Below are 25,178 nucleotides of genomic sequence, written 5' to 3' on the forward strand. Positions count from 1 at the left end.
GCACCAGCCACTACAGAGTTTACAGCAGAAGCAAAAGCATATGCAGAGACATTAGTGGTGACAAGAGCAGCTGTAGCTACACGTAGGTGACAAAAACAGACCTGTAAGCAGCTACACACGCTGGCTCCCCTTGTGAGTAAAACCTTAAGGTGTCGCCTAGACGCGTGCCGCTGAGGCGACAGAAGCGAATGACGCTGCCTCTTGCCCATGAGAATCCTGGAGACAGTTCTCCCCCAAATAGCGGAGAGTCGCCAAGACAAAATGCGGTACCTCCACCGTCGCTCCTGCTATTCATATTTGTGCTAGAACTGGTCCCGGCGGACAAACTCACAGCGGGATTGCCCGACCTTTCCAGATGGTACTCCACTCGTTGTTGCTGCGGCTCAACCCCATCTTTGTGCGTGGGGGGAACAAAAGCCTCCACTTTGCCTGTTAGGGCCGTTACAGGGCAATAAGGATGAGATGTCTCTTGTTCCAGTCCCTGCAGCAAAAGAGCGGGATTCAGGAAGCCTTGTCTCGAGAGGCGTAGGTTGTCGACAGCCACCAAGGGATGGCTGGTTGCTGCGCTGCAGCGCATTACACCTCCGCTGGAAATCCCGTTAACGGTCTTGTCTATGACCAGCGGTTTGCGATAGTGTTGCTGTAGTGGGTGCAGTAGTTCAGATGCAACCTGACGCAGCAGCTGGCGGGCAGCTGCAGGGGCTGTGAGACATGTCCCCTCCTCCGTGCCCTCAACAGATGCTGCAGCATCCTTTGTCTCCTCCCGTTTCTCTTGGGCCTCCACAAGGGCCTTATAGGCAGAAAACTCGGAGTTGAAATGCAAGTCCAGCAGTCCCACTGACATCAGTCCAAGAAGACATAGGCTTCTCAACTGTATCAGCAGCTCCACCCCCAATTTGACACTTGGCAGTGTGCGAGGCACCGTTGCCCAAAACCGGATTTCCTGCTGCTGCTGCAGCTCCTTCTGCAGCTGCAGCTGCGGCTGTTGTTGCTGCTCTTCGTCTATTGTGTCAGCAGCGCGCAAAATTCTAACGAAGAGCTCCGCTACGATTTCCCTAAGGGAAGGTCTTGAGCGCAGGATATCAGCAAACGCCCGCAATAGCTGCGGCCACAAAGGCAGGGCAGCTCGAGGCTCCTGCAGGAGCAGTTGCACCAGTAGATTTTGTGCCTGTGTCGCCGCTTCCCACTGAAAGCATCGAACTGCCGCAGTGAGGCCCTGGCGCTGCTGCGTGTCAATCGGGAGCTGCACTTGCAATAGCGGCTCCTGCTGCATGGCCGTTCTCGTGGCTTCAGTGCATAGTCTAACAACCTCTCGCTCTTGCTGCTGCTGTTGCTCCGTTGCCACTACTGTTGTTGCGTCGCCTGCAAACGCAGGGGATCTGCAGGACGCGTAAGGGGGCGGTATGGCAGACAAAAGCTCTGCAGGATGTGCATGAGTGTACTTGTTGAGCTCCTGTAGTGTCGCGGGGAATAGCAACTGAAGGTGCCTATGCATGTGAGACGCGAAGAAAACAGCCTCGCTTTCTTTGCCCTCCGCAGAAGCGGCACCACTCACTGCAACAAACCTTGGAGGGTTTGCCGCTAAGACGGGGGAAGCAAGACTCCAGTAAACAACTTCACCGTTCATGTACAAAGTGCCCTTGAAGCGCAAGGGGCTTGTGGCAGGCCCGAAAGCGCGGTGTATGTCCACGTACCATCTCTGTTCATCGACACAATTGGCATCAACGTTGCAGCTGCTGCTGCTGTTGCTGTTGGTGTTGCTGTTGCTTGGTTCCAGTGAAACATCCCGTCCAGCAAATATATCCCTGAATGGAGACGTGGGCCGCCTAGCAGCCTCGGTCTTCGCGCTGCCCCTCCAGTGTCCCCTGACGTAGCTGCTGAGAAGAAGCTTGTCAGAAGAAGCAAACAGCTGCCGATTTTCGACAGCGAGGCTAGATGAAGCGCTGCTGCTGCTGCTTGTACTGTTGCTGCTAGTGCCGACGCCGCAGCTGCTGCTGCTGCGGCCTGAGCTGGATGTGTCCTGGAATCTGACCTGCAAGACGAGAGGCCATGTGTTCTCATCTGCAACCAGAATGAGGGTGAGGAAATTCTCGTTGGGGGCCCTAACGCCTTCAATTCTCAGTGTTTCGGCATCTTTGTGATAAAGAGGAAACAAATGGCTGCAACCCAGTCGCGACAGCTGCTGCCTGCTGGCAGCAGGCAGAGACGCCGGTACCTCCACGGCCTGAACTACCGCCGGGTTAGAATCAGGGGGTTTAGGAGACATGAGGCTACTTGGCAGGCACAACAGTACGCCCGGATTCACGCGGTCCGCGCTTCCCCGCACCTTATCTGCCACCAGTTCCTCTACTCGCTCATCAGGAGGAGGTAAGGGACGCAAACCGTCCGCCCGCAAAGCCTTCCAAAGAGCCGTTGTTCCTCTGCTATTGCTGTTGCCAGATACATGCGTGCCCTCTGCCGGCGGCGTTTCACCAGAAGCAGCACTAGACGCAGCACAAGAAACGCCGGAACTCACAGAACAAGGTTGCTGCCAGAAAAAGACGCCCTTACGGACACTTGGCGGGTCTTCAGGCAGCAGCAAAGTGCGGCTGCTGTCTACACGCCACACAGATTTTCTGCGGTTCAGAGCTGCCTTATAAATGTGGCAGGCCTCGCAGTAGTCAAAATCATCCGTCCTATATCACATAACAAACCACAAAGAAATAGAACGTATGGTGGAAAGAGGAATGACAGAAATGGGGTCGCGAATGCAAAACTGCACAGAGACAAGGAACCGCCAGCAACGGTACCAAGGTGAATGGAAACCCAAGAACGAACAGGCAGAACGATGAGTCGAGAAATGCACTCCCAGGGATAGACGGAGCATACTGGAGCCAGCCGACGTGAGACACTGTAGGACTTACTTGCACCTATGTCTCTGTGCACCAGCCCACAACCTAAACTCCATAAGGCCCGCAGCACATCGCCCCTCTGGGTTTAGGCCATCACACCGCCACTTCCCCTCCGCCTCGGGGGGCTTCACCCCACAAAGACGGCCACCACATCGCGGACACCGTACTACCATCAGACTCGCAGGACCCCCTGTGGGGGCTGCGCTGAAGGCGTCGTCTCCAAACTGACTGTCTACGCAAGACAGAGAATAAGGTAAACATGGGCCTGAGAGAGCACTAACAGGAGCTTCTGCTGCTGACCCTGCGGCTGAGGCAGCCGCGGTTGCAGATGTGGAGGGCATGGGCGGCCATCCAATAGATCGCATAGACCCCGTGGACGCCCAGCCCAGTTCAGCGCAGCGACCACACAGTGGAAGACTGCAAAGGCTCGGGGCTCCCAAAGAGCCGCCTATGGAATCGCCATTCCTGTAACCCGACAACAGTAAGCGGCAAAGTCTTGCCTTGGCTGCCTGCCGCAGAGAACCCCTACAGAAGGAAGGATAGCCTCCAGTGTGTCTGCGAATCATACGCTGCTGGTGCTGCAGCTGGTGCTGTTGCTGCCTTCGAGCAGCATGATGCTGTAAGCATTCGCTGTCACTCAATGCTCTCCTTAGAAAGTCTTGACCAGAAGTAACTGCTTCACTTACGGCAGCTGCAGTATCAGTAGTCGCTCCTGTACTATTGAGTGACGCCGGATTCACGCGCGCATAATTACGCACTAAACGAAGCGACATATCACCGTTGCTGCCGAAACAGCCGCTCAGGCTGCTGATGCAGCTGCTGCTGTCGCTATTTCGTCTACCACATCTCGGCTCCCATGCGAATCTATACCGTTGCTGTTGTTGCTGCTGCTCGAAAGCTGCTGACCCTGCAGTCTCTGTGGCCACCTGCGGATTAACAGAAAGGGAGAATGAAAGACCGGACGCAGCAGCAGAAGTAGGCACTGCAGCAGCGTTTCCTCTCATTCGCGCAAGCATAGAGCGTCTCCAAAGTGAGGTCCCACACAAAACACAGCAACCACCGGCACTGCTGCTGCTGCTGCTGCGTGAATGGAAGGCCCTGTCTCCGAAGCGGCTAACTGGTGCGTCCCAATCAGAGACTGTCTCTCCTGCACTTTGCATATCATCGAAAACGAGGCTCGGCTCTGCGGCCGCTCTCAGTCCACGCCGCGCCAACGCTGCCTCCCACAGGCTTCCGGAAGCTATTCCTGCTGCAGCTAGGGACGATGACCGGGCAGCGAGACTTCGCGAGTCTCTCCCAACTCGGCGCACCCCACGGTGAGGACGACCTATTCCTCGAACTCTGCCACGGCTCGTGTAGCTGTCCCCGCTGCTGCTACTGCTGTTGCGGCTACTGCTGCTCGGAATTCGGGGGCGACGGAGAGCGCGGCGAATACCTATACGCAGGACATTTGTCGAGGCTGCTGCAGCTGCTTCCCTGCATCCAGCGGCTGCAGCAGCCACCACTAGTTGCCGCAAAATTGATCGGGCCGCTGCCTGCGTCGCCTCGTCGTCAGTTGATGTGTCTTCCCTAGTTGAGTTGCTTTGTTGCTGCCCCCGTGACCGCCTACCAGCCCTGCGGCGACTATTGTTGCGGCTGCTGCTGTTGCTGTCGCCGTTACTATGACTGTTGGTATTGCTGACGTCGTTGCTGCTGGCGCTACTGTGCTCGTTGTTGCTCTCTTCATTGCTGTTGCCTTCTCTGTTGCTGTTGTCGTCCTCATTGTTGCTGTCGTCGTTGCTGTTGCCCTCGCTACTGCTGCTGTTGCTGTTGCTGTTACTGTTGTTGCTGCTAGTGTCATCGAGCACCCCACGGAACAGCCTTAACAAAGTTACAGCCTCAGGGCCAGCCACTTCTAAAGGTCCATCTGCCCAACCTTCCCCCTCAACCGGCAGCACAAGCTCGAAATCTGTATCACCTGGGGACCGATGTCCGTCGGAGTCGCTTTCTCTCTCCTCAGAGCTAGACATCTCTGGAGCACCTCGAGATGCAGCAGCAGCAGCCCGTCGTGGCCGCACCACCGCAATAACAACCCGCTGCTGCTGCTGCGGCCGATCGGAGAGCTCTTCGTCAGAGCCCCTTTCCGTCCAGCTTTCCAGAGAGTCTGCATCGACGTCGCCGCGTCTCCACTCCCGCCGCATCTGTTGCTGCTGCTGTTGCTGTTGCTGCTTCTCATCGAAGTCGCTTTCACCTTCGCTGCTGCCCTCCCACAGGGGAGGAGGGCTTATAAGACTTCGCCGAAGGCGACCCGTTGAGTCAACACTCTGGACACAGGCGCATTTGCCCGAGGCAGCAGCTGCAGAACCGGAACCCATGTTGTCTGCCGCTCCTCGTCTTTTGAGCACGTCTGTACATGCCCCACAGCAGCGCGGCAGCAAAAACTGTTGCTCGAGCCGGCTCGTGTTCACGTGTCCTCTGTACGCTGCGGTGCTCCGCGAAACGCTGCAGCTGAATCGATCTGGCACCTCTTTACTCGCGACAAGTAACTCATCAGGAATGTCGTAGTCTCTGCCCTTCCCTCCAGACTCCAGCAACCATGCATCATCTACAGGTCGCGTTTCACCTGCTACTCTTGCCAGTGCTGTATCTGGCGAGGCTGCCTCGACAGACGTCATTTTTTTCTGGTTAAAGCTGCGCTGCACCTCAGCTGCAACAGCGACCGCCAGACGCCGAGTTAACCCCACCGCTGAGACTTCCTTTAGCAAGCCTTTCAGTGCCTGTTGACGGGCCACAGAGCCTGCTTTCCCCTGCTGTTGCTGCAGCAGAGCAGCTGGCAGAAGCGATGCGACACGACACACGGCACTCCATGGAGCAGTTCCTTCAGGGCACAGCCGCCAGTTGCTGGCCTCCGCTGCTACAGCTGCCAGCTCCGCACCGGCAGAAGGGGCAGCAGCATCGTAGATACACCGTAGCAGTCGCCGCGAATCACTGTCTCTTGCAGGCAGACACAAAAAGCCCCACCTGCTCAGCAGGCGCAAAAGAAGAGAGACCCGGACCAGCGCCACTGGTTTTTGTGGCTTACTAGACGCCTTAGCAGCATCAGGTGTGGCCGCAGTCACAGCATCTGACGATGCTGCTGCTACTGGTGTTGCTGTGCCCGGTGAAGGTGAATAAAATGATGCCGCATTATCGGGGGGCCCCAGTTCCTTTGCTGCTGCCTCTGGATGTAACGCAGATCTTGCAGCTGCCGGCAGCAGGCGTAACAGCGTAAATGTAACATCTGCCTTGATGCCCAGCAACTGCGGGGTGTCACCCAGCTGCTTTGATATCAGAGCGTCTCCATCACAGCACGCCCGCAGCTCCATTTCGTTCCCTTCAAAAGGCCTACGTTTACTGTGGCTCCGTGCAGCAACAGAAGCAGCTATTGCATCAGCAGCAGCAGCGGGAGTTGGGGCCGCCCGCAGCAAAGGCAATGCACAGGCAACTAGTGGAGACACCTGCTGCAATAGCATGGAGGCAAAGCGGTAAGCTAGCCCCTCTGCTGAGGTCAGCGGGAGACAAGTCCGTGTACCCCCGTCTTTCTCTGCCAACGCAGGCAAAGGTGGCTCTTGCTGCTGCCGGTGTTGCCTTACAACTTCATCAGCAGCAGATACTGCTCCAACAACGTGCATAAGGTCCCCCAGAAGACTGAGACGAAGAACTCTTGCTTCGCTGCTGGCTGCATGCTGCGGGATGTCAGCCGCTCTAAGTGAAGTGTCTTGTGAATCCTTGCAAACGTTGACCACGTTCTCAAGCAGATGTAAAAGAAAAGCTCGAAGGGCTGCAGAAGCATCACTCGGCAACAATTGCAGCAAGCGACAACAAAACACATCTTCTTCTGCATCCTCTAACACCTGCGCACGTTGCCGTTGCAGCTTCCAGTCGTTCCTGCTTCTGCTCCCAAAAGCTTCTGGTGCGCTAGAAGTGTGCCCCGAGGGAGCAGCAGACCCCCTCTTCCGCTGGTCTTCCTGTTGCTGCTGACCCTCCGCCCCTTCCCAGACCACTGCAGGCGACAAGAGGGACTGCCACAGGCGGCATGAACTCTCCTCAGGATCATGCAGCTCCCAGGCGTCTCCCCAGTAGTCTAGCAGCACTGTTGGCGTTGCCCACGAGGAAAGCCCCTTGCCTTTGCTGTTGTCCGTGCTTGTCTGCCGCTGTTGCTGTTCTTTTTGCTGAGGTGAGCAGACCGATGACGGAGATAAACCAGTAAGTTCCTGAAGCAGCGTAGACGGTGGCTGAGACGCACTGCCAGCCCGAAGAGACAGCACGCGCAGCAGTGCCTGGGCTCTAGACACAGCTGCCCTGAGTCTCTGCAGTGTTCCCTCATCAGTTTCCCAGTGCAAGAAGTGATACACTTTGGTATCCCTAACTGCTGCTGAGGCTCTTGCGAAACCATTATTCGTGTTTGCTGCCAAAAGCTCACGAACTGGGAGCGGCTGCACGCGGAAGTTCGAGGAGGCGGAAGCAACACTCTGCACAGCTTGCCACAGCTGCTGCAACAGGCCTACAAGGCGTTCAGCGCCAGCAGCACGTAACTGCCCAAGGGCCTCTTCTACAGCAACATCATGCTTCTGCGGCAACTGGCTAGAGTGCTCATGGTTTTGCTCCTCCAAAAGCTCGCCTGCTGCAGCATCTCTGCGAAGGTCTTGCAGCACGAGAGCTCGCTGCAGCTTGACGCTTTGAGACTGAAGTCCCCAGTGACCGAATAAAGCCGCCCATTGCCACTGCAACAAGTGCTGCAGGTCTCTATCCTGCTGTTGCTCTCGTGGACATTGTTGTTGCAGTTGCTGTTGTTGCTGCGCTTGTTGGTGCTGCTGTTGTTGGTGCTGCTGTTGCTTTTTTTGCTGCGTGCACCGCTGGGGGTGATGCCGGGAGTGAAGCTGCTGAGCAGGAGCAGCATTGCATGGCTCCTTTATGGGTAGCCTTTGCAAAGGCACGGGAACGAAGGCTGAGCTATCTGCAGGGTCAGACTTGGCGTTTCCCATGGAAGCCGTGAGAAGCTCCTTTAGGGTCTGGCGCCTACGTAGACCCTTGCTCACCTGCTCAGACTTACGGTGCACGGACAGAGAAATGCCGCTAGCAAAGGGCTCCAGCGTGAGCACGCAAAGGTGCAGAGTCCGCATAGGGCCCAGCAATGGGCTATACCGTTCAGACAACGCTGCTCGCGTCGTCGCTGCTGCTGGTGCTGTTTGCGTTCGTGCTGCTGTTGCTGCGGTTGCTGCTGTTGCTGCAGTACGAGGCGCCACTCTATGAAGGACCGCATGCGGCAGCAAAAGGCGCGCAGGTTTCAAGGGTTTGTGAAGGGTGCGCAATTTTACAACTCCTTTCTTCGGAACAGGTAAAGAAACAACGTCGAGACAGGCTGGGAAAGCTTGCGGGAGAGACAATGCATCTGCATTCTTGAGAGACCCTTGTAGACGAAGTGGAGTGTACAGCGAACGCAGGTGTTGCTGCAGAGAACTGCTGCTGCACTGGAAACGCAGGGCATACAAACACATAAAACAGCAGCCGCTGCACCCTACAGCACACGCGATTCGGTCCCGGAGCCGCAGCAGCAAAGCCAGTACCACGAACACAGGTACAGCAGCAGGACGCAAAGGGTGTTGCACCAGACTAACTTTGAGGTTCAACCTTGAGCCCTCTTTCACAGGAGTCGCAAACGCTTCGAAACGCAGCAACTGTGGCTCCTTGTGAGACGGTGGCCGCTCTTGGCCTCTGCACAGACGCCGCACCTGCAACCATACCCGCAGCGAGAAGGTAACACCAGTATCAGCAACAGCAACACCGCACTCCTCCTATCCGAAGCTACGGCAGCAAACAGAAAGGCCCCAAAGCAGCAGCACCCCAGGTCATAATGGGAGCCGCAAGTACAGCAAATGTTATGGAGACAGCAACAGCCACGGCAGAACCGCCAGTCTTAGAAGTCAAAAGCAGCTTGGGGCACAGAAGAAGCAGCCAACATGAAGCCTGACATCATATCCAGTGAGGGCAACCACTTCAAACTCGGCAGTGGGCAGCGAGATCTCCAGGCGCCACCAACTCGCCGCATCTGTATCTAAGGGAAAAGCAGCCCGGAGCAGCACATAACGTAGAGAGACGGAGCTCCCCCAAGGACGCAGCAGGCCCAAAGGACTGATTACTGCAGCTGTTGCTGCCAGATCAGTAGCTGGTGCTGCCTTTGGTCCTGCAGCTGCTACTCCCATTACAACACCGCCAGCTGCTCCTTTTGGTGATGAATGGCTCTGGGCCTTCTCTCCTTGCTGTTGCTGAAGGTGAGCATAAGTTGAATGAGTTGTAGCGCTGTCACTTTCGCGAACCCCAAGGCCTGTGAGAGAAAGCAAGTGCCAGCACGGCGCGCTGGGTAGCAATGGTGCTGCAGCAGCAGCAGCGTCTAAGCTCTCTGTCGCAGCAATGGGGAGCCCACATGCACTGCAGGGACTGGTAGCAGATATGATGGCTGCATGCACAAGCCGCAGCAGCAGACGGCCCAGCAAGGGTCGTCCGCAACAAGCTGTTGCCACCAGCCTCTGCAGCAATTGGCCTTGCTGCTGATGCAGTAGCCATAAACTGATGAGACGTCGCTGCGCGTGCTGGAGTAGCCACCGCAGAAGCAGCTGCACTAGGCACACCGCAATAGTTTCCGCAGTCAAACACAGTGGGGGGCGTCTACTCGTTTTCAGGCTGAGCATCTTGCAGCGCCTCCGCCGATGCTGCTGTTGATGTTCGTCCGTGGAAACAACGCCGGTCCACACCAGATCCGCGAGGAAAGAAACCCCTATTCCCAGCAGCTGCGGGCCCGCTGTTGGAGGTGAGTAGTGCTCCATCGTCGGCGTCATGTGCAGGTACCGGTCCGCTGCTTCCTGCACTGACGGCAACGATGCATCTGCTGCTGTTGTTCCTCGTCCAGCTACTGAAGAGACACTAAGCAGCCTCAAGAAATTCGAAGCAAAATGTCGCGTCGTGGATGGCTGCTGCGGGTCTGTCTGTGAGTCAGCTTTAGCCACTGCAGCACCTGAGGCGGATGCGGTTGCCCCATCTGCTGCAGAAGTTTGTCGCTGCTGCTGCGGCGAGTGTTCAAGGTGAGGCAGCGCCCACCACAGAGCCCTTGAGATCTCATTCAGTGCAGCCTGACTCAGCGGCGAAATCCTTTCCTCCGTCTTGTCTAAGCAGCAGCAGCACTTCCTGGTGTTGTTGCTGTTACTGCTGTTGGTGCTGTCATCAACACTACACTTGAGTGCGTCTGAACTGCCAACTCGTGGAGTTGAAGGGCCACATGGTGAACCTAGGGCAAGGGCAGAGCCGCAGGCGGCTAGACATGCTCTAAAGGCGAGCCAGAGCTTGTCTGCGCAGCTAGCTGCAGCAGCTAGCCACAGTTTTTGGACCTCCAAAGCATCTGCCGCCTCCTGGGCAACACGAAGCTGAGCTCTCAGCCCCAAGTGAGCCTCTCCGTATGACCCGGTGGGGCATTCCGAATTTCGAGGCGACGCCGCAGCACGAATGCTTCGTCGCTGCGCAGCCTGGAGCACTCGGGGTGTTGGCTGCTGCAGCTCTCCATAGAGCCCCAGCAAGTATACTCCCTTGCTGCTTGTCTCTGCCGCCGCAGCTGATGAAGTCTCTTTGTGTGGAATAACACGAACCGCAGCAGCAACACGGGTTCCAGGTGGGCACGCATTCGCAGACGCCCTTGTTCCATTAAGAAAGAAAAGACGCCCACAGTCGCAGTAACGCGCGTCATGCCGCTGCTTCTGCGGCTGCTGCTGTTCGTCCTCCTCGTCCCCCTTTTCAAAAGCTTTTTCGTCAGCGTGACCGCACTGACAAGCAGCAGCGACCTCAGCAGCAGCCAGCAGGGCCTCTGGAGGCGGGCCGTATATTCGCAGCAGGGGCTGTGGTGGGCCTCCCTTCATGGGTGAAGGCAGTCTGTGTGCAAAAGTAACTATTCTCTCTGTCGCAGTGCCTGCTGCTGTTGCGGCTGTCAGGATAGTCGCTGTTGCCTCCACATGATGAGAATCCTTGCCCTTATTTCCATCTCCCCCTACCGTTGCTGCTCCAGTTGTTCCTGTCGCGGATGCTGCTGCTGATGCTTGTGCTGCTGGAACAGCTGCTGCTGATACCTCTTCTGAAAATCCAGCGTCGTCCCTATCGTCGAAACCAGGTAAGGCGGGCGATGCAAGGACAAATGTGTCTTCCACTGGCAAAGATAGACGGGCTGCAGCATCTGTAACTCCTCGTGTGTCCACTACACCCAAAGCAACCAAACTGCGCCTATTCTTACTGCTGCTGGTGCTGTTGCTGTTACTGTTGCTGCTGTTGCTACTGCTGGCTAACGCTTGCTCCTGCATCGCTAACTCAGAGAGCACTGCTCCAACCGTACGCACCCAAACCTCTACAAAACACGGCCCTCTCGCAGTTTGCAGGAGGCTCCTCTGCGTCCTCGTGAAGTACTGCTGCAGCACACGAGCAGCAGCAGGACAGCAGCGAACGCCGCCCGGTTCCCGTGTTGCGGATGGAACCTCCTCCCACGGCGACCCTTTGTGCCAGCCCCCAAGACCTGAGACGGTGCTGCCGTTGAAGCTCGTTCGTGTTGATGCTCCTGCTGCATCTGCAGAAGCCGGCAAAAAAACAACTGCTACATCTACGAGGGCATCGCTAGGGCAGATGCTTGTTTGTCTGCTGCTAGTGCTGCTGTTGCGACGGTCTCCAGCAGCTGCTGTTCTTGTTGGCTTCGCTACTGTGGCCGTTGTTGCTGTTGTTGCTGCTGCGTCCTGTGCCACCAGCGCAGACTGCCACTGAAGGACACGGTGCAATGCGTCACCCACTGAACGCATCACTGAAACGCAGCAGTTTGTCACTGTTGCGATATCCTCAGCAGCTGCTGCTGCAACTGTTGCTGGATCCGCCGCCGTCTTTGCCCGTCCACATCCGTGCCCGTTGGCGCTAAAATCATCACTGTCGAGGCGCTTCAGCTGCGCTTGCTGAACCTGTGCGCCCCAGCAAGCCCTAAGAATCATCATGAGAAGATACAAGAGATGCGGGATCAGCCAGGCTCGCCCCAAGACGGCGCTTGCTGCTGTGAGGCTCTGTGCGTCCACCCCGGCACTATGCATAGCTTGGAAAGCGGGAGCCCCTGGAGGCCCCCAAAGGTGCGATGCTAAAGATACACAGAGCGCGGCCAAACCAGGCAGCGCAGATACCCCGCCCGAGCGGCTACGACGCTCTTGCAGTACTAGTCTAACGACAGGGGGAACCCACGGCAGCTGCCGTTGCTGCAGCTGCTGCTGGTGACGTTGAGGAGGAGGGCCCGCAGGAGTGCCCGAGAGTAAATAGGCATAAAACGAACGGCAAACAATTTCGTAATCTGTAACCAAGCACCTGCAGAAGCAAAACCACGACAACAAACGCAGCAGCGTAAAAGCTACATACAGCACTGCAAGCTCCGGAAGCTCGCACGGTTACGTGCGTTTCGAAGACGGCAGGAAAAGGCTCCCTGGAGCATCTGTGTATACCAATAGTAGTGGTAATGGCGAAAGAAAGCAGAGGAGCAATGTGTGTTTACCTGTGAAGCTCCGCCGCAGTAAAGGCCGCAGGGAGCGAGGAAGTCCCTGGGGGGCCCAAGAAGGCCACGGAAGTGCTCTGGAGAAGGCGTAACAGCCTCCAAACGGAGTCGACGACAAGACATGTTAGGTAGGTGCCATTGCTAATGTGGCTGCTGTGGCTATTGCTAGACGTGCTTGGGTCCAGTGCTGCATGCAACTGAGGCTGGAGCTGCTGCAGAAGCACAGCCAACCCCCTTGCCGCAACGCCGGCCCTCAGACCAACTCCCTGTAGCAGTTCTAGGGCGATACGCAGGGATGCTGGGTCGACGTCTCCTAGCAAGAGCCGCAGCGCCGCATGCAATGGAGCGTGTTTCTTTAACCTCTCCACCAGACCCGCGAAGATTCGACGCATTGGCAACTGGCTCGCGGAGCTGCCCATCGTGCTACTGCTGCTACTATTCGCTGCTGCTCCTGATGCAGTTACATCAACAATAAATTCTTCCACGGGGTCGCGCTGCAGCGGTTGCAGCTTAATGGCCCTGACGGCTATCACGGCTGTCTCCACAGCTTTGCCTGCACTGAAATACAGTTGGGGGTTTTTCTTAGAAGCCCCTCCGCCTTGATTAGCGGCCTGCTGCGCCTTCGCGTGCAGGTGAAGTCGCGCCTGCTGCGTTGCGTGGTGCCATAATGCCGCCAACAGAAGGAATCGCGGCGACCCTTGTTGCAGCTGCAGCAAACGCTGCTCCTGCTGCTGCAACGGAGAGGTCTCCCGACTGGGAGGACCTTGATCCTCTAAGAGGGCTACCAGATCCCCGAAAAGCCTGTAAAGCGACGGGATGGCCCACAGGTGAGCCGCAAAGACAGCGCGCTCCAGCCACCGCATGCGCAGGAATGAGCCAGGCAACAAAGCCGGCAGCTGCTGCTTCAGGTGCGCTGGCATACGGTCAGCTATAAATGCTTCAACACGACGCATACGCAGGCTGCCCAAGCAAATAAACTCAGATAAAATCGACCCTGGGCCCTCCTCACCCCATACCCATCCACCGAAGCAGGGTGGGCATCCTCCAACATTAGTGCCAGCTGCGCCATTAATGTTGACAGCAGCGGCAGCAGCAGCAGCAGCGCTATCAAGGGGCAAGGCACCAGTTTCAGAAGCAATATTTGCGCTCCCCTGCTGCACTTGCTGCACTTGCTGCTGGCGCAGTTGAGTATCTGCTGCAAGAAGGGCTCCGCGCCCCGCAGACCAAGGGATAGACACACATGGAGCTGGCCTTGTAGAAGGCACGATATCTCCTGCTGCGGCTACTGGCTTTGCTGTTGATTCAGGAGTAATAAAGTGAGGCGCCTCGGTGGGCTGGCAGCACCAAAGTTCCGGGGGTAGCAGTCGGGCCATGCCCGTGCGCAGAAGGCCACTGAGAGCCCTGGCGGAATGCAGAAAATCATTGCCTGCGAGCTGCTGCAGCGACTCCACGTCTTTCTGAGAGCTTCCCCGCCCTCCCCAGGGCCTGAGAGGACTCAAATCATCTGCCAAATGCAGCAGAAAAGAAGAAACTGCATCAGCCGCAGCCAAGCGTAGCTGGTATGGACCGCCCGCAGAAAAAAGTAAACGCCGGCGCGTCGCCTCTACCACTACGCGCAGCCCCCAGTCACCTCCCTTGGATGGTAGGCTCACGTATATCTGCAAAATCAGCACCAGCATCCGACGGGAAAAACAATTAGTGGCCACAACAACATCAGGAAGAAGACTTGGAAGGAGTACTGAAGAACACAACTGCAGAAGTGAGTGCAAATCTCCTGCGCTCTGACAGCAACGTCAGTAGAAACACAAATTGCGTACCTCAAGTTTCCTGACATCCTTGAAGCGTAGTCGCTGCTGAGTCCCCTCCCGCACCCTGTGGGTTTTGGGACCCTGCGAGCTCAAAACCTGTAACGGGTGACACCGCAAACCCAAGCATAGTTGCAGCAGTTTGAAAATAAATATCGGCCATCTTTCGCCAACATGAGACACTGAAAACAACAATGGCGGCACAAAGGAAACCAACATTCCGAACCTACGAAAAAGGCTCATCAGCAGGAACAGCAGCAGAATTAGCACGAGAGGCAGCGGAAGCCAACCTTTATGATAACTTCTCCTTTTTGCGCCGCAGCAAAGCTCCTCGGGTCTATCTGAATCCGAACACGTCTGGCAAAAGGGAGAGGAGGCCCCCCTTCGTGCGGCAGCCACGGAGATACGGCTGCAGCTCGAGTTGATCTTGGACTACCCACCGGCCCCACACTTCCCCCAACCGAACCTCCATCTGCCGCAGTGAATGCTGCACCCTCGCTGCTGCTGCCTCCTGCGCGCCTGCTGCGGCTCTGAGATGCCCCACTAGTGCTTGTAGCAGCAGCGACAGCTGCAGCAGCAGAACCCGGGACCTGCACCAGCTCGGCTGTTCCCCACTTGGCGGTAAAATCAAGCACGAACCTCTGAGCCTCGAAGGGGACAGTGGGGTGCGGCGTCTCTAGTACGTACACTGCCACGTCCTCCTTGAATTCCCGACTGTACCCGTCACTCCAGCAAATGTCTTCTGTGCCCGAAGATGGCCTTTCGCTGCTGCTGTTTTTGTCTCTGTTCCTGCAGCTGTTACTGGAAAGTGTTTGCATTTGTGGATGCTTCGTGGGACTGTAGCTTAAGGCACTAGTAGCATAGGCAGCAGCGTTAGCCCTGTTTGCCACTGTGGCCAAGTCCCCCTGTAACAGCATAAGCTGCGGAAGCACCCGCAGAAAAAACGCATCAACTTCGTGCAGCAGCAAAGCCACGCGAACAGACGGGGACTCCGGCCGGGGCATTCCACTGGATCCCAAAGGAGGAACCCTCTTCAGCAGCAACTGCAGCGCATCAACAAGCGAGTGTCGCCGAAACCGCAGCAGCAGCTGCAGCTGCAGCAGCACCAGAGACATCACTTTTTGCACCTGATTGTCTGGTGCTCCGAAGTTGCTGCTGCCACTGCTGCTACTGCCGTTGTATCCAACCGCAGCGAACATGCAGTTAATGGAGTGGGCGAGAAGGTGCAAACGGTCCCGCACCTTCATTGTCAGGCTGCTCTCTGTGAAGGACAGACTGGAGACACTCCCTGCAACGCTACTACTGTCTGCTGCTGGCGGGGAACCTCCTGCCTGCTGCTGCTGCTGCATCTGCTGCTGCTGCTGCTGCTCCTCGGAGCCACCCAAGGAAGAATTTAACGGGTGAGCCGTTTGTGAAATTCCCACGGCAAACACTTCTTGCTGTCCTGCCGATGCAGCCGCCGCAGACGACTGCAAAGCACGGCCTTCGTCACTGCTGCCCTCTGACGAAACAGGGAAAGATGGCTCGAACGGCCTTGCTTTAACTGGTGCTGGATTTACTGCTGTTGCCGCAGCTGTCTGTGCTGCCGTCGCACTTGATCCCGCCTGCGCTAGTGGCGCTGCGGCTGCAACCTTACTGTTGCTTCTTCTTCTTCTAAGCTGCTGCTGCTCTCTATGGTTCCCTGTGTGTACGCCTGACCAACGACACACAAGAATTGTCTCTTCTACTGCGTGTAGTAAGCCTCGCCTTACGCCAGCAAACTGCTGCAGTAGTAGCCGCCTTAGCGCTTTCAGGGCAAGACAAGATAGATGAGCAGCTGACACTTCAACCCCAGCAGCTTCAGCCTCTAGCTGCTGTTGTAACTGCTGAGTCTCCCTACCAAAGCCTAGTGACTCAACCCTGCTCGAGTTCCCTGTTAATCTGCTGCCGTTTTCACGCGGCATTTTAAGAAAAGCAGCAACAGGAAGCCTGCCAATCCGCAGCAGCGTCTGCTGTAACTGAAGGAGCAGCGGAGCTGGGCAATGTGCAGCAGCAACAGCAGCAACAGCGGAGGCAGATAGCGCATGCAACGCCTTTGATGCGACAGTTCCCAGCGCAGCGATTACAACGGGCGAGCATTCTTGCTGCCCGTCACGCGGCCGCTGCGTGCCGACAGCTGCAGCATCTGACCCTGCCAAAACGAGAGCCAAGCTGTCAAGACACCGCAGGATGAGAGGCAGTGTCTCTACAAAGGCTTCCGCAGCGGCACGGGTTGCCCCCGAAAAGAAATTAACGCATTCAGTTTCTTTGCAATCAGCCCTTCCAGAAACTACACCATCTTCAGAACCAGCAGTGACGGCAGAAGCAGCCGCTGCTGCTGCTGCAGAACCTCCAGCAAACGGCAGCAGGCCAGACGTGGGCAGCAGCCGCAAGTAGTCCACGCGGGCACCGCATGCAGCAATCAGCGCAGCAGCCTTCAGCTGGCATCTCCAGTGAGAGGCCACAGGCAGATTCGACAGCCATACCCCCAAGGAACACCCACTCTCACTGCTGAAGTCCCTGCAGCAGACAGCTGCTCCTCCAAGGCAACTGTGCGCCAGACACTCGGCAACTGCGGGAACAGGGGACAGCAGTGGTGCTGCTGTCTCCGCCTCCGCCAGTATGTGCGACAGAGGCGCCACTTCCTCGAGAAGTTTTTCTCTTCTATTCAGAGCTGCTGCTGCTACTGCTGCAGTGTATGTAACTCGCGTGCTGGTGCACACAGGGCGTTGCGCAGCAGCTGCTGCAGAACAGGGGAGCACTAGTGACCAAAGACGCAAGAGGGAGGTAGTTGCTGACAGCAGACAGCTCTCAGTAGCTGCTGCTGCGTTGCACGTTCTGCCGCTAGCTGCTGCTGTTCCTGCGCTCGCCACTGAAGGTGAAACCCGACACGACGGCCCTGCTTCTGACACCTCGGGCTCAGGTGCTTGCTGCTGCCCCCGAAGTCTCTCTTGCTCCTGATGATCCTCTGGTTCTTGGCGTTGCACCAAGTGTTGATGCTGTCGCTCCTGGCTTGCTTCAGGCTTGCCTAGATCTATCGACTCTATGACTTGCCGCTGCTCCTGGATCCGGCGCAAGTGCTGCTGCTGCTGCAGAGTGCGTATGCTGACGATAATGCAGCAATAGATAAGCCACAAGGCGGCACTGTCAGGCCTGAGCGCGAAGGCAAAACGTTGTTGCGCCTTTCCTGAAGCGTCTCCAATATCGCTTCGACGCCGCCGCTGGTAGTGCTGCTGCGGCTGGAAAGTAAACCTATCTGCTGTCTCCCGCTGCTGTAGCGTTGTATGAGCTCCCTCGGCAAGCCGAAGCAATGCAGAAGCCACGACGGCAAGCAGCGACGCGGGTTCTGCTGCAGCATTCCGCACGTAAAGAAACTCAGTGCTGCGGTGCTGCAGCTGCTGCCCCACTAGCTGCCGCAGCTCACGGCCTCCCAGGGTAGGAAGAAAAACAAGGGATGCCGACTGAGACGACGAAGACAGAGAAACGCAAAATCGGTAGCCCACCGTCTCTTTCCCACTGCCACCCCACAGAAACGGCGGCAGCACCGGCAAACAGTGGCATGCGTAGACCTGCAGTCATAGTAGCACAAATATTCACATCTGCTGCTTGACGTCGTGCTACTGTTTGCGTGAAACACAACCACCTCTTAACTGCCCTGCGGATGTTTCAGCTAGCTCTGCATACTCATCCGTGGTGCGTTGCACCATTTATTTACTTCTCTGATGTTCGAGGCATTCTACATTTGCTCTCTGCCTGTCTCGGCCTCGACCCACATTCCTGTCTGCCAGTTTCTCTGGCTCTATTTCAAGTCGGCATTCCACTTTCTCACATCTGGCTCACCTTCCGCCCCTCTACGAAGACCAAAAGGTCCCCTTTGTCTGCGTCAAGTATTAAAGTTACATTCCAACTGCGCCGGCCGCCCCCGATATCGCCGCCGGCTAAAGCCTGTTCCAGTCGCCTGAGCGTCCTCTCCCCTCCACTGCACGAGTGCCATTTGTCTCTTCCTCCTCCCGCAGCCCCTTCTGCATCTGCTACTACTGCTGCTGTTGCAACAGGTGAGACGGATGCCGCTCTGCTCTTTGGGAATGCGCTCTCCTCCTCAGAAATCAGACGCCTTCGCTCTGGGCTGCAGCCGTTGCTGCTGCTGCTACTTCCCCCAGCAGCAGTAGAACCAGCCTTATACTCCTGGTGAAGTACACCTGCCCATGTGTCCCCGTTGCTGCTCATTGCGCAGCACCCAGGTGTGCCTACAAGAGGACCCTCAAGTCTGCCGCAGCGATGCAGCACCTCCCTCTGGCTGTATGAGTCTGCATCTATTGCTGCTGATAATGCGGGTCTCTCAACAACGTAAAGATGGCCTTGGGCGTCACATAAAGCCACCCCTACCTGGAAGGCGTGCAAGGGGTGGGGGGGCGGGTCTGTTCCCTCTACCTTAGCCGCCGCGGTTAAGGTCTCGGACAGCCGGAATTGACAAATGTGGACGCCCTCGCAGGCCCACTCGCGTGTCTCTGCCGCTGCAAACCACTCATCCCGCAAGCTGCTGCTGCTGCAGCTGCTGCTTGTGCTTGCAGGGGCATCGCCACCCTCCCACTCTCCTGTTTCTCCAGCAGCAGTAGGTGCAACAGCAACTGCTGCGCTTCTTCTTACAAACGAACCGCTTGCTGCTCCACTTGCAACAGAGGAGGTCAATCCCGTTGCAGAAGCAGCGGCGTGAGGGGCTTCTTCACTATGCTGCTGCTCCTGCGTGTGTGGAAGCTGCGTTTCTGTTGTTGCTCCTGCAAGCAGTAGCGGTGGCAGCATCTCCTTGAGTCTCTGAGGCCTCTGAGGCCCCTGCTGCAGCAGCACATGGGTAGAGGAAAGCGCCTCCTCTGCTGTCAACATCAATACTTCATCCCGAACGGACAAAGGAGCTCTCCAGCCGCGGCCATCCGGCAACCATAATGCTGCACGCAACCTGGCGCTGCTGTGCCTGTTTTCCTCTGAAGGCAGTGAGCTGTCTATGCATTCCAAATCGCTACCTCGTGGCAAACACAAGTACCCGAGCCGCGTATGATTTGGCTCCTGTAGCAAACGTACGCCACAAATCGCCCCTCGAGGCAATTCGAAAGGCCGCAAGCCCGTCCAGTTGGGAATCACAAACGTTTCCTCCTGCTCGTGTTCTTGCTCGAGCAGCTGCTGCAGCAACTGCTGCCGCTGCTGTCGCTGATGCCGTGAAGAAAGCACTTGGTGGGACGTAGGAAATATGCTTATAGGCATGTCTGGGTCGCCTTCGTTTACAGGCTCGGCAGCGGCTGCCGTTGCTGCTGTTGTGCTCCTTCGCTGTCTTGACACCTCTGTGAAAATATCACCTTCCTCTTCTGTAGAAGATGCCCCAGAGTCGCTGCCGCGGCCTAAAGCTGCGACAGCATCATGTCCAGGTCCTGACGGATCTCCTGCTGCAGCGGCAACTGCTGCGGCAACAGATAGCGTGCCTGCTGCAGCAGAAGCGGACTGCTGCTGCTGCTGCTGCTCGCGAAACTCTTCACGTGCCGGACTGTGGGGACGCCAAGCGACAACGCGTGGGTTGCACGTAACGACGAGTGAGGCACGGCCTCTCAGTGGGACTGCTGCTGCTGTATCTGTTGTTGCTGCGGTAATATCAACTGCGGCAGCCCCTGCATACGCGCAGTCTTCGCGGCTCCGCTGAGACCACGAAAAGTCCCTTAGAAGAGACAAAATCTGGAGCTCCTCCAGAGCAGCATCTCCCCAAGCTGCGCCTTCAGCAGCAACAGTAGACGCCTCCTCCTCCTGCAGTGGTATCGCCGCTTCTCCTGCTGCAACTCCAGCTGTTGGTCCTGCAAAATCCCAGGTTTGTCCTGACGCATCAACTGACGAAGAAGGCACGGCCCGAGTATCTAATCCCGTGAAGCCGAGTTGCTGCTGCTGTTTATGCTGCAATGCAGCGAGACATAGCAAAAGCAGTAACAAGAGTTCCCGCACAGAGCCGTACCGCAGGGCTGCGCTAACAGCTGCCTCGCTGACGGCCACTCGTGCTGCCGTCGTTGCCGGTGCCGCTGCTGCAGTGACACCAGGTTGCTGCATATGCATCCAAAGTTGCTCCATCAGCTCAAGGGCCTCCCGCTGTGCTCCATTGCCCTTAAAAACGCCCCAGGAGGCCCCATAATTTCTAGTGGTTCCAAGACTAAAAGGCGGGAAAGCTTTGAGCTGATGGAGCAGGCGCCTCGCCCTGCTCTCAATATCCGCTGCTGTGGTGGCAGAAGCCGCAGCAGCAGCTTCTGTACCGGTTGCCGAAGCAGGAGCTGCAGGTGGTACCGATGCTCCAGCTGGGCTCGATTGGTCCGAATTTTCTGGACGCTCGCTGGATTGCGTGGCTGCCCCCAAAGGCCCCCGCAGGTGGGCAGCCCCTCGCGCAGTATGCCCGTAGGGGTGAGGCTCCAGGGCCTCCTGCCAGCGGCCAGCCACAGGCTCGGGGTGGCTCTCGTCAGGAGGCCCAAAAGCCTCTGCCTCCCAGAGGCGGCCCTGAACCCTTTTGGGGGGCAGAGTCAGCTGATGCTGTGCTGCTACTGCCGCAGATGCTCCCGCAGCTGACGTTGCTGGTGCACCCCGCTCTTCCCCTGCTACTGCTGCGCGTGCAGGGATTTCCGCGGTGTGAGCAGTGCCTGCAACCGCCTTTGCAGAAGGTAGAGCAGCGACAGAACCCTTTGCCGTTGCTGCTGCTGCAGAACTGCTTGCTGCGGCTCGCTGCAGCCAAGGGTCCCCACAACGTTGTAGCGCTTTTCGAGCAGCCTGCTCCCTCAGAACAACCTCCGTGAACGTTTCTAGCACGGATCTCCCTGAACCCACAGTGAGCATTAGTGCCACCTCCTGCTGCAGAAGTAGCCGAGGAAGTGCACCAAACCAGGGAGGCAGTAGACCCAAGGGTCTCTCCATAAGGCCTACACTCGAGCCCTCCATTACAAAGGAACCCCCAAACCCTCTACTGTCGGGTCCCCAGCCTTCCCGCTTGCGTGGACTCGAAGCACCCTCCGGAGAACCCCAACCATCAGCATCATATGACAGCCAGGATAATGGGCAAGGGGGAGGCAACCGAAGTGCTGCAGAAGCTATCGCGGACCCGATGCCCCAGTTCCTGTTTCTTGTGTTGCTGTTGCTACTGATACGGGCGGGACAGGAGCTTGTAGAGGTCCCATCTTGCACACCCTGCGCTTGAGCTGAGCCAGCAGCAGCAGCAACAGCCGTAGCAACTGCCGGAGCACTGGCAGGCGTTCCGGAAGCAGCTGATGCTGCCGCTTGCTCTTCAAACGCCGCGGAAAAGGCTTGGAGAGCCCAAGTCCCACTTGGAACGGCCCCTGGAAACTGCATATCAGAGTAAGGAGGATCCTGGGGCAAGGCGACCCTCTCTGGCGTCATTGAAGCTGCTGCTGCCGCTGCGGGCGCTGGTGGTGCTTCAGCGGCTGTCGCTGCACCCACGCAACTGCTAGTGATGCTGCTGCTCCTGCTGTATGGGATGCTGCCACGCTCAGATGCTGAAGGGAATCCTCTGTGGGGTCTGGTAATGCTTGGTAGCTCTGAGGCTTGAGTGGGGTCTGGGGCAGGAAGGCACCATCCGTTAGATATTTTGGTCACACAGTAAGTCCCAAAGGTACCAAGAGACCTTCCAGTGAACAGGAACAGCTTTGTAAGGTGCCCAAGATGGAAATTCCTAATTACGGTGCAGCAGAGATGTTCATTCCTGGTTATACGGCTCGCTGCTGTTGTTGTTGGCGCTGCCAGTGCTAGCGTTGACACTGTCGTAGTCGCTGCTGATGTCGCTGCTGCCTCTGCTAGTCAAGAAGGGTTTTGCATGGTAGAAGGGCACGAAGACCGACTGCTGCTGCGGTGGGCTCCAGAAGCACTGGATGAAGCAGCAATAGCGCCGCCCCAGCGAAGCAGCCGCCGCCGCCGATACACCCGGAGAAATCGATCAGAAGTAACAAAACGAAGCCTCAAGGAATTAGAAACCGATGTTTAGCCTCCACTAGAGTATATGGGGCTGCTGCTGCGGCACTCGGTCAGCTGCAACAGCTCTTGCCCTTGCTGCTGTTCCAGCTGCTGCTGTTGCAGCAGCTCCTCCTCCAGCTGCTGTTGCCGCTGTCGCACTATTCGTTAGGCCCGTGCCCAACAAGGCCTCATATTTGACGTGGTACTTTGCCTTCTTGTTGCTACTTTGATGGCTCTTCTCTGCTCCGGCTTTTCTTACTCTTGTACAGAGGGAAAGGTGCTAGGGCCCCGACCGCTGGAGTGAACCCAACCTTCTGCTGTACTTCGACACCATACATTATAAAGCGTTGACCGTTAGTCCCCAAAATTTTAAATTGATGTTACAGGCTCGCCTTGGCCCCAAGACACGTGCGCTGAAGACAAGGAACAAACCAAACTTGCCAGCACGGAAGGCGCACTCCGCAGTCCTTTCCTAGCTACTCTCTGGTGAAGGGCTAGTCTGCCTGAACTACCATCCCATTGCAGAGCACTACCCTCAAAACGCGAGAGTCCTTGAGAGTCCCTGCTGTAGCTAGCGGCTATAGCGGTACCACCCCCCTCCTCCGCCAATCTGCGTCTGGGAGTCTGGCCGAAATTGCGACGAGTTGCTAGGCCACCGCCATGAACCTCATGAACCTGTACCCAGAAATACAATTTGCCCTACGGCGCTATGCTACGTTGCAACGGACTATCAGCATTCACGGAAAGCCCGTGCCGGCATTCGCCGACCACGAGGTCCCCGAAACTTCTGTCGAAACAATTGCTGCAACTGCAGAGGCCAGTGACTGCTGCAGTAGCTAAAGGGAACCGCGCCACATTGTAATGGCAACTGCAGTAGTTGCGTTGGCAGTGTAGATATCTTCATGCCCCAGCGTGTTCATGCTTGCCAGGCAAATACAAAAACAAAAAACATTCCGTAGGCGCCACAGAGCCTATTCCCGCCAACAGCAGCAGCACGTGCTGTTCCCCATGCTGCCGCTGCGAGTAAATAAAACCATGCATACGAGCTCGGTTCAGCAGCCGTCGCCTAGCTGCCTATCTAGCTCTCTGTGCCCCTAGCGAAGACGCTGTGCTACTAGCGAAAACCGGAGTTAGTTTCCCAGCTTCTTCACTATTCAGCTTGCTAAACTAATCGCAAAGTGAAGATCTGGAGTGGTCGCTGCCCTCTAAGCATGACTAGCTGTTTCACGGCAGATCCACTTGGGCCAGGCAGTGGTAGGTGTTCTGGTCTTGCGTGGACACAGAATTAAGCTGCACTGCGGGAACGCGAACTACGCCAAAGTCGAATCCCCTCATGTCTTGAAGCAGCTGAGTAGCGTCAAATACTGCCCTTTTGGGTTGTTTCCGTGCTGCGAGGTGCGACTGCTGTTCCTGCTCCTGCTGCAGAGGCAGCTCTTTCGCGGTTCTTTTGTACAGCGTCTTCAACAATGTCATGTGGAAGGTGCAATCGAACTCCCCCTCAGGACCGAGAGCGTGTTGCTCCTCTAGCTCTTCTCGAGACAAGAGTCCCTCTGCCTGCAGGCGTTCCGCCAACAACCGTGCCATGTTGTTCAGCATTCGTTTTGTGGCTTCCAGAGCCTCAGCACTTTCACTGCAGCCCACAAATAGCACATTTTCAGCAAATTGCATTCCAACCACATTCAAGCTTGTTCAGTACCCCTTTCGTGCCCTCCAATGCCTCAGCACTTTCACTGCAACCCACAAATAGCACATTTTCAGCAAACTGCACGCCACCAAACTCAAGCAAAGGCCTATGCCCATGAGTGAGAGGCCCGGAAGTTCCCGACGCGGCCGAGTCGCTACCGAAAGAGCTCCCACAAAGGCCAATGCACGGCGTTCTAGCTCAGCGGGTGTATATCCACCTGAAACGGCAACGGAGATAATCGTTTACCTTGAGTACAACGGGGCGAAGATAACAGAGACGGCAGAAGGGTCATCAGAGAAGCAACTGTTCCCCTTGAGGTGCACCAGCAGCGTTCTCGTGCCGACTGCGTCATATAAGTCCGCTGCTGCTGCTTTGACTGCGGCTTCTGCGGCTTTTATCTCTGCTGGGGTCAGCAGCCGGAGGACAAGAAGAGTGATGTGCAGCTTATGTTTGCTGACGAAGAAGCTCTCGTCAATGCCTGGATACTTTGACGCAAGCATCAAGTGTTTATACACCTCAAACCGAGCCTGGAGCTCAGGAGTAGCAAGGGGAAGGGATATAAAATGAGTGACTGGCAGAGAGCTGCGCTTTGACGCCACGAGCTGTTGGACCTTCCGCACAGCAAGGCAAACCCTTCTCTGTGTGCAACACCGCAGGGGCAACACCACATCACCAGTTCTCCCTTTAGGAATCTGAAAATGTCCGGCCTCTGCACCTAGAAGCTGTAAGGTCCTCCAAAGTGCACCCTTTGATGTGCCCTTTCGATTTAGGCGGCGGAAGAGAGGCACAGGTATACGAACTTCAGCTTCCCACTGCTCTCCCTGTTGTTTCGCTGCGCATGCAGCCACAAAATCTTCCTCCAGGCCGTCCTCCTCTTGCGTTATGTCCTCCGGAGTCATCTGGAGAACCGCAGCCTCCTGGCTTTCGCCGTCGCTGTCACCGTCTTCCACTTCGCTGCCCGAATAGAAGGAAGCCTCCGAAGAGTCGCTATTCCTTCCTCTTCTTTCCCGGCGAGTCTTCTCCTCCGACGTGGCAGAGAAGTTCTTACATGCTCCCGCCGCCAAAGCCTCGTAGGCGTCTTGGCTCCAAGCTGCACGGTTTAGTTCCACAGCAATAGGAGAGACTTGCACTACACGATAATTTGCACCCGCTAACGCATACTGCGTATATTGCGGCCTCTCCAAAGACAGCGGAATGCGCCAACGAGATCTACTGCCCGATGGACGCAT

The 25,178-nt window shown here is 56.7% G+C and overlaps 2 protein-coding genes across 2 annotated transcripts in view; both read right to left on the reverse strand.

Moving 5' to 3' along the window:
* ENH_00046100 (hypothetical protein, conserved) overlaps window positions 1–21,695 on the reverse strand; it is a gene marked incomplete at both ends in the record, with an annotated part of 32,578 nt that extends 10,883 nt beyond the window's left edge. Inside the window, 8 exons of the mRNA XM_013585474.1 lie at window positions 102–2,675; window positions 2,904–8,380; window positions 8,528–8,641; window positions 8,882–12,278; window positions 12,463–14,120; window positions 14,280–14,366; window positions 14,558–17,854; window positions 18,126–21,695. Of these exons, the coding sequence (XP_013440928.1) occupies window positions 102–2,675; window positions 2,904–8,380; window positions 8,528–8,641; window positions 8,882–12,278; window positions 12,463–14,120; window positions 14,280–14,366; window positions 14,558–17,854; window positions 18,126–21,695 (20,174 nt within the window). The remainder of the gene's footprint in view (window positions 1–101; window positions 2,676–2,903; window positions 8,381–8,527; window positions 8,642–8,881; window positions 12,279–12,462; window positions 14,121–14,279; window positions 14,367–14,557; window positions 17,855–18,125) is intronic.
* Window positions 21,696–23,489: 1,794 nt separating this feature from the next.
* ENH_00046110 (KH domain-containing protein, putative) lies at window positions 23,490–25,178 on the reverse strand (the record flags this gene model as incomplete). Its single annotated transcript, XM_013585475.1, has 2 exons — window positions 23,490–23,895; window positions 24,196–25,178. 2 exons carry the CDS (start codon window positions 25,176–25,178, stop codon window positions 23,490–23,492), a joined length of 1,389 nt encoding a protein of 462 aa, XP_013440929.1.

Source organism: Eimeria necatrix, genomic scaffold, assembly GCF_000499385.1.
Source record: "Eimeria necatrix Houghton genomic scaffold, Enh_scaff34, whole genome shotgun sequence".
Taxonomy (NCBI): Eukaryota; Apicomplexa; class Conoidasida; order Eucoccidiorida; family Eimeriidae; genus Eimeria; species Eimeria necatrix.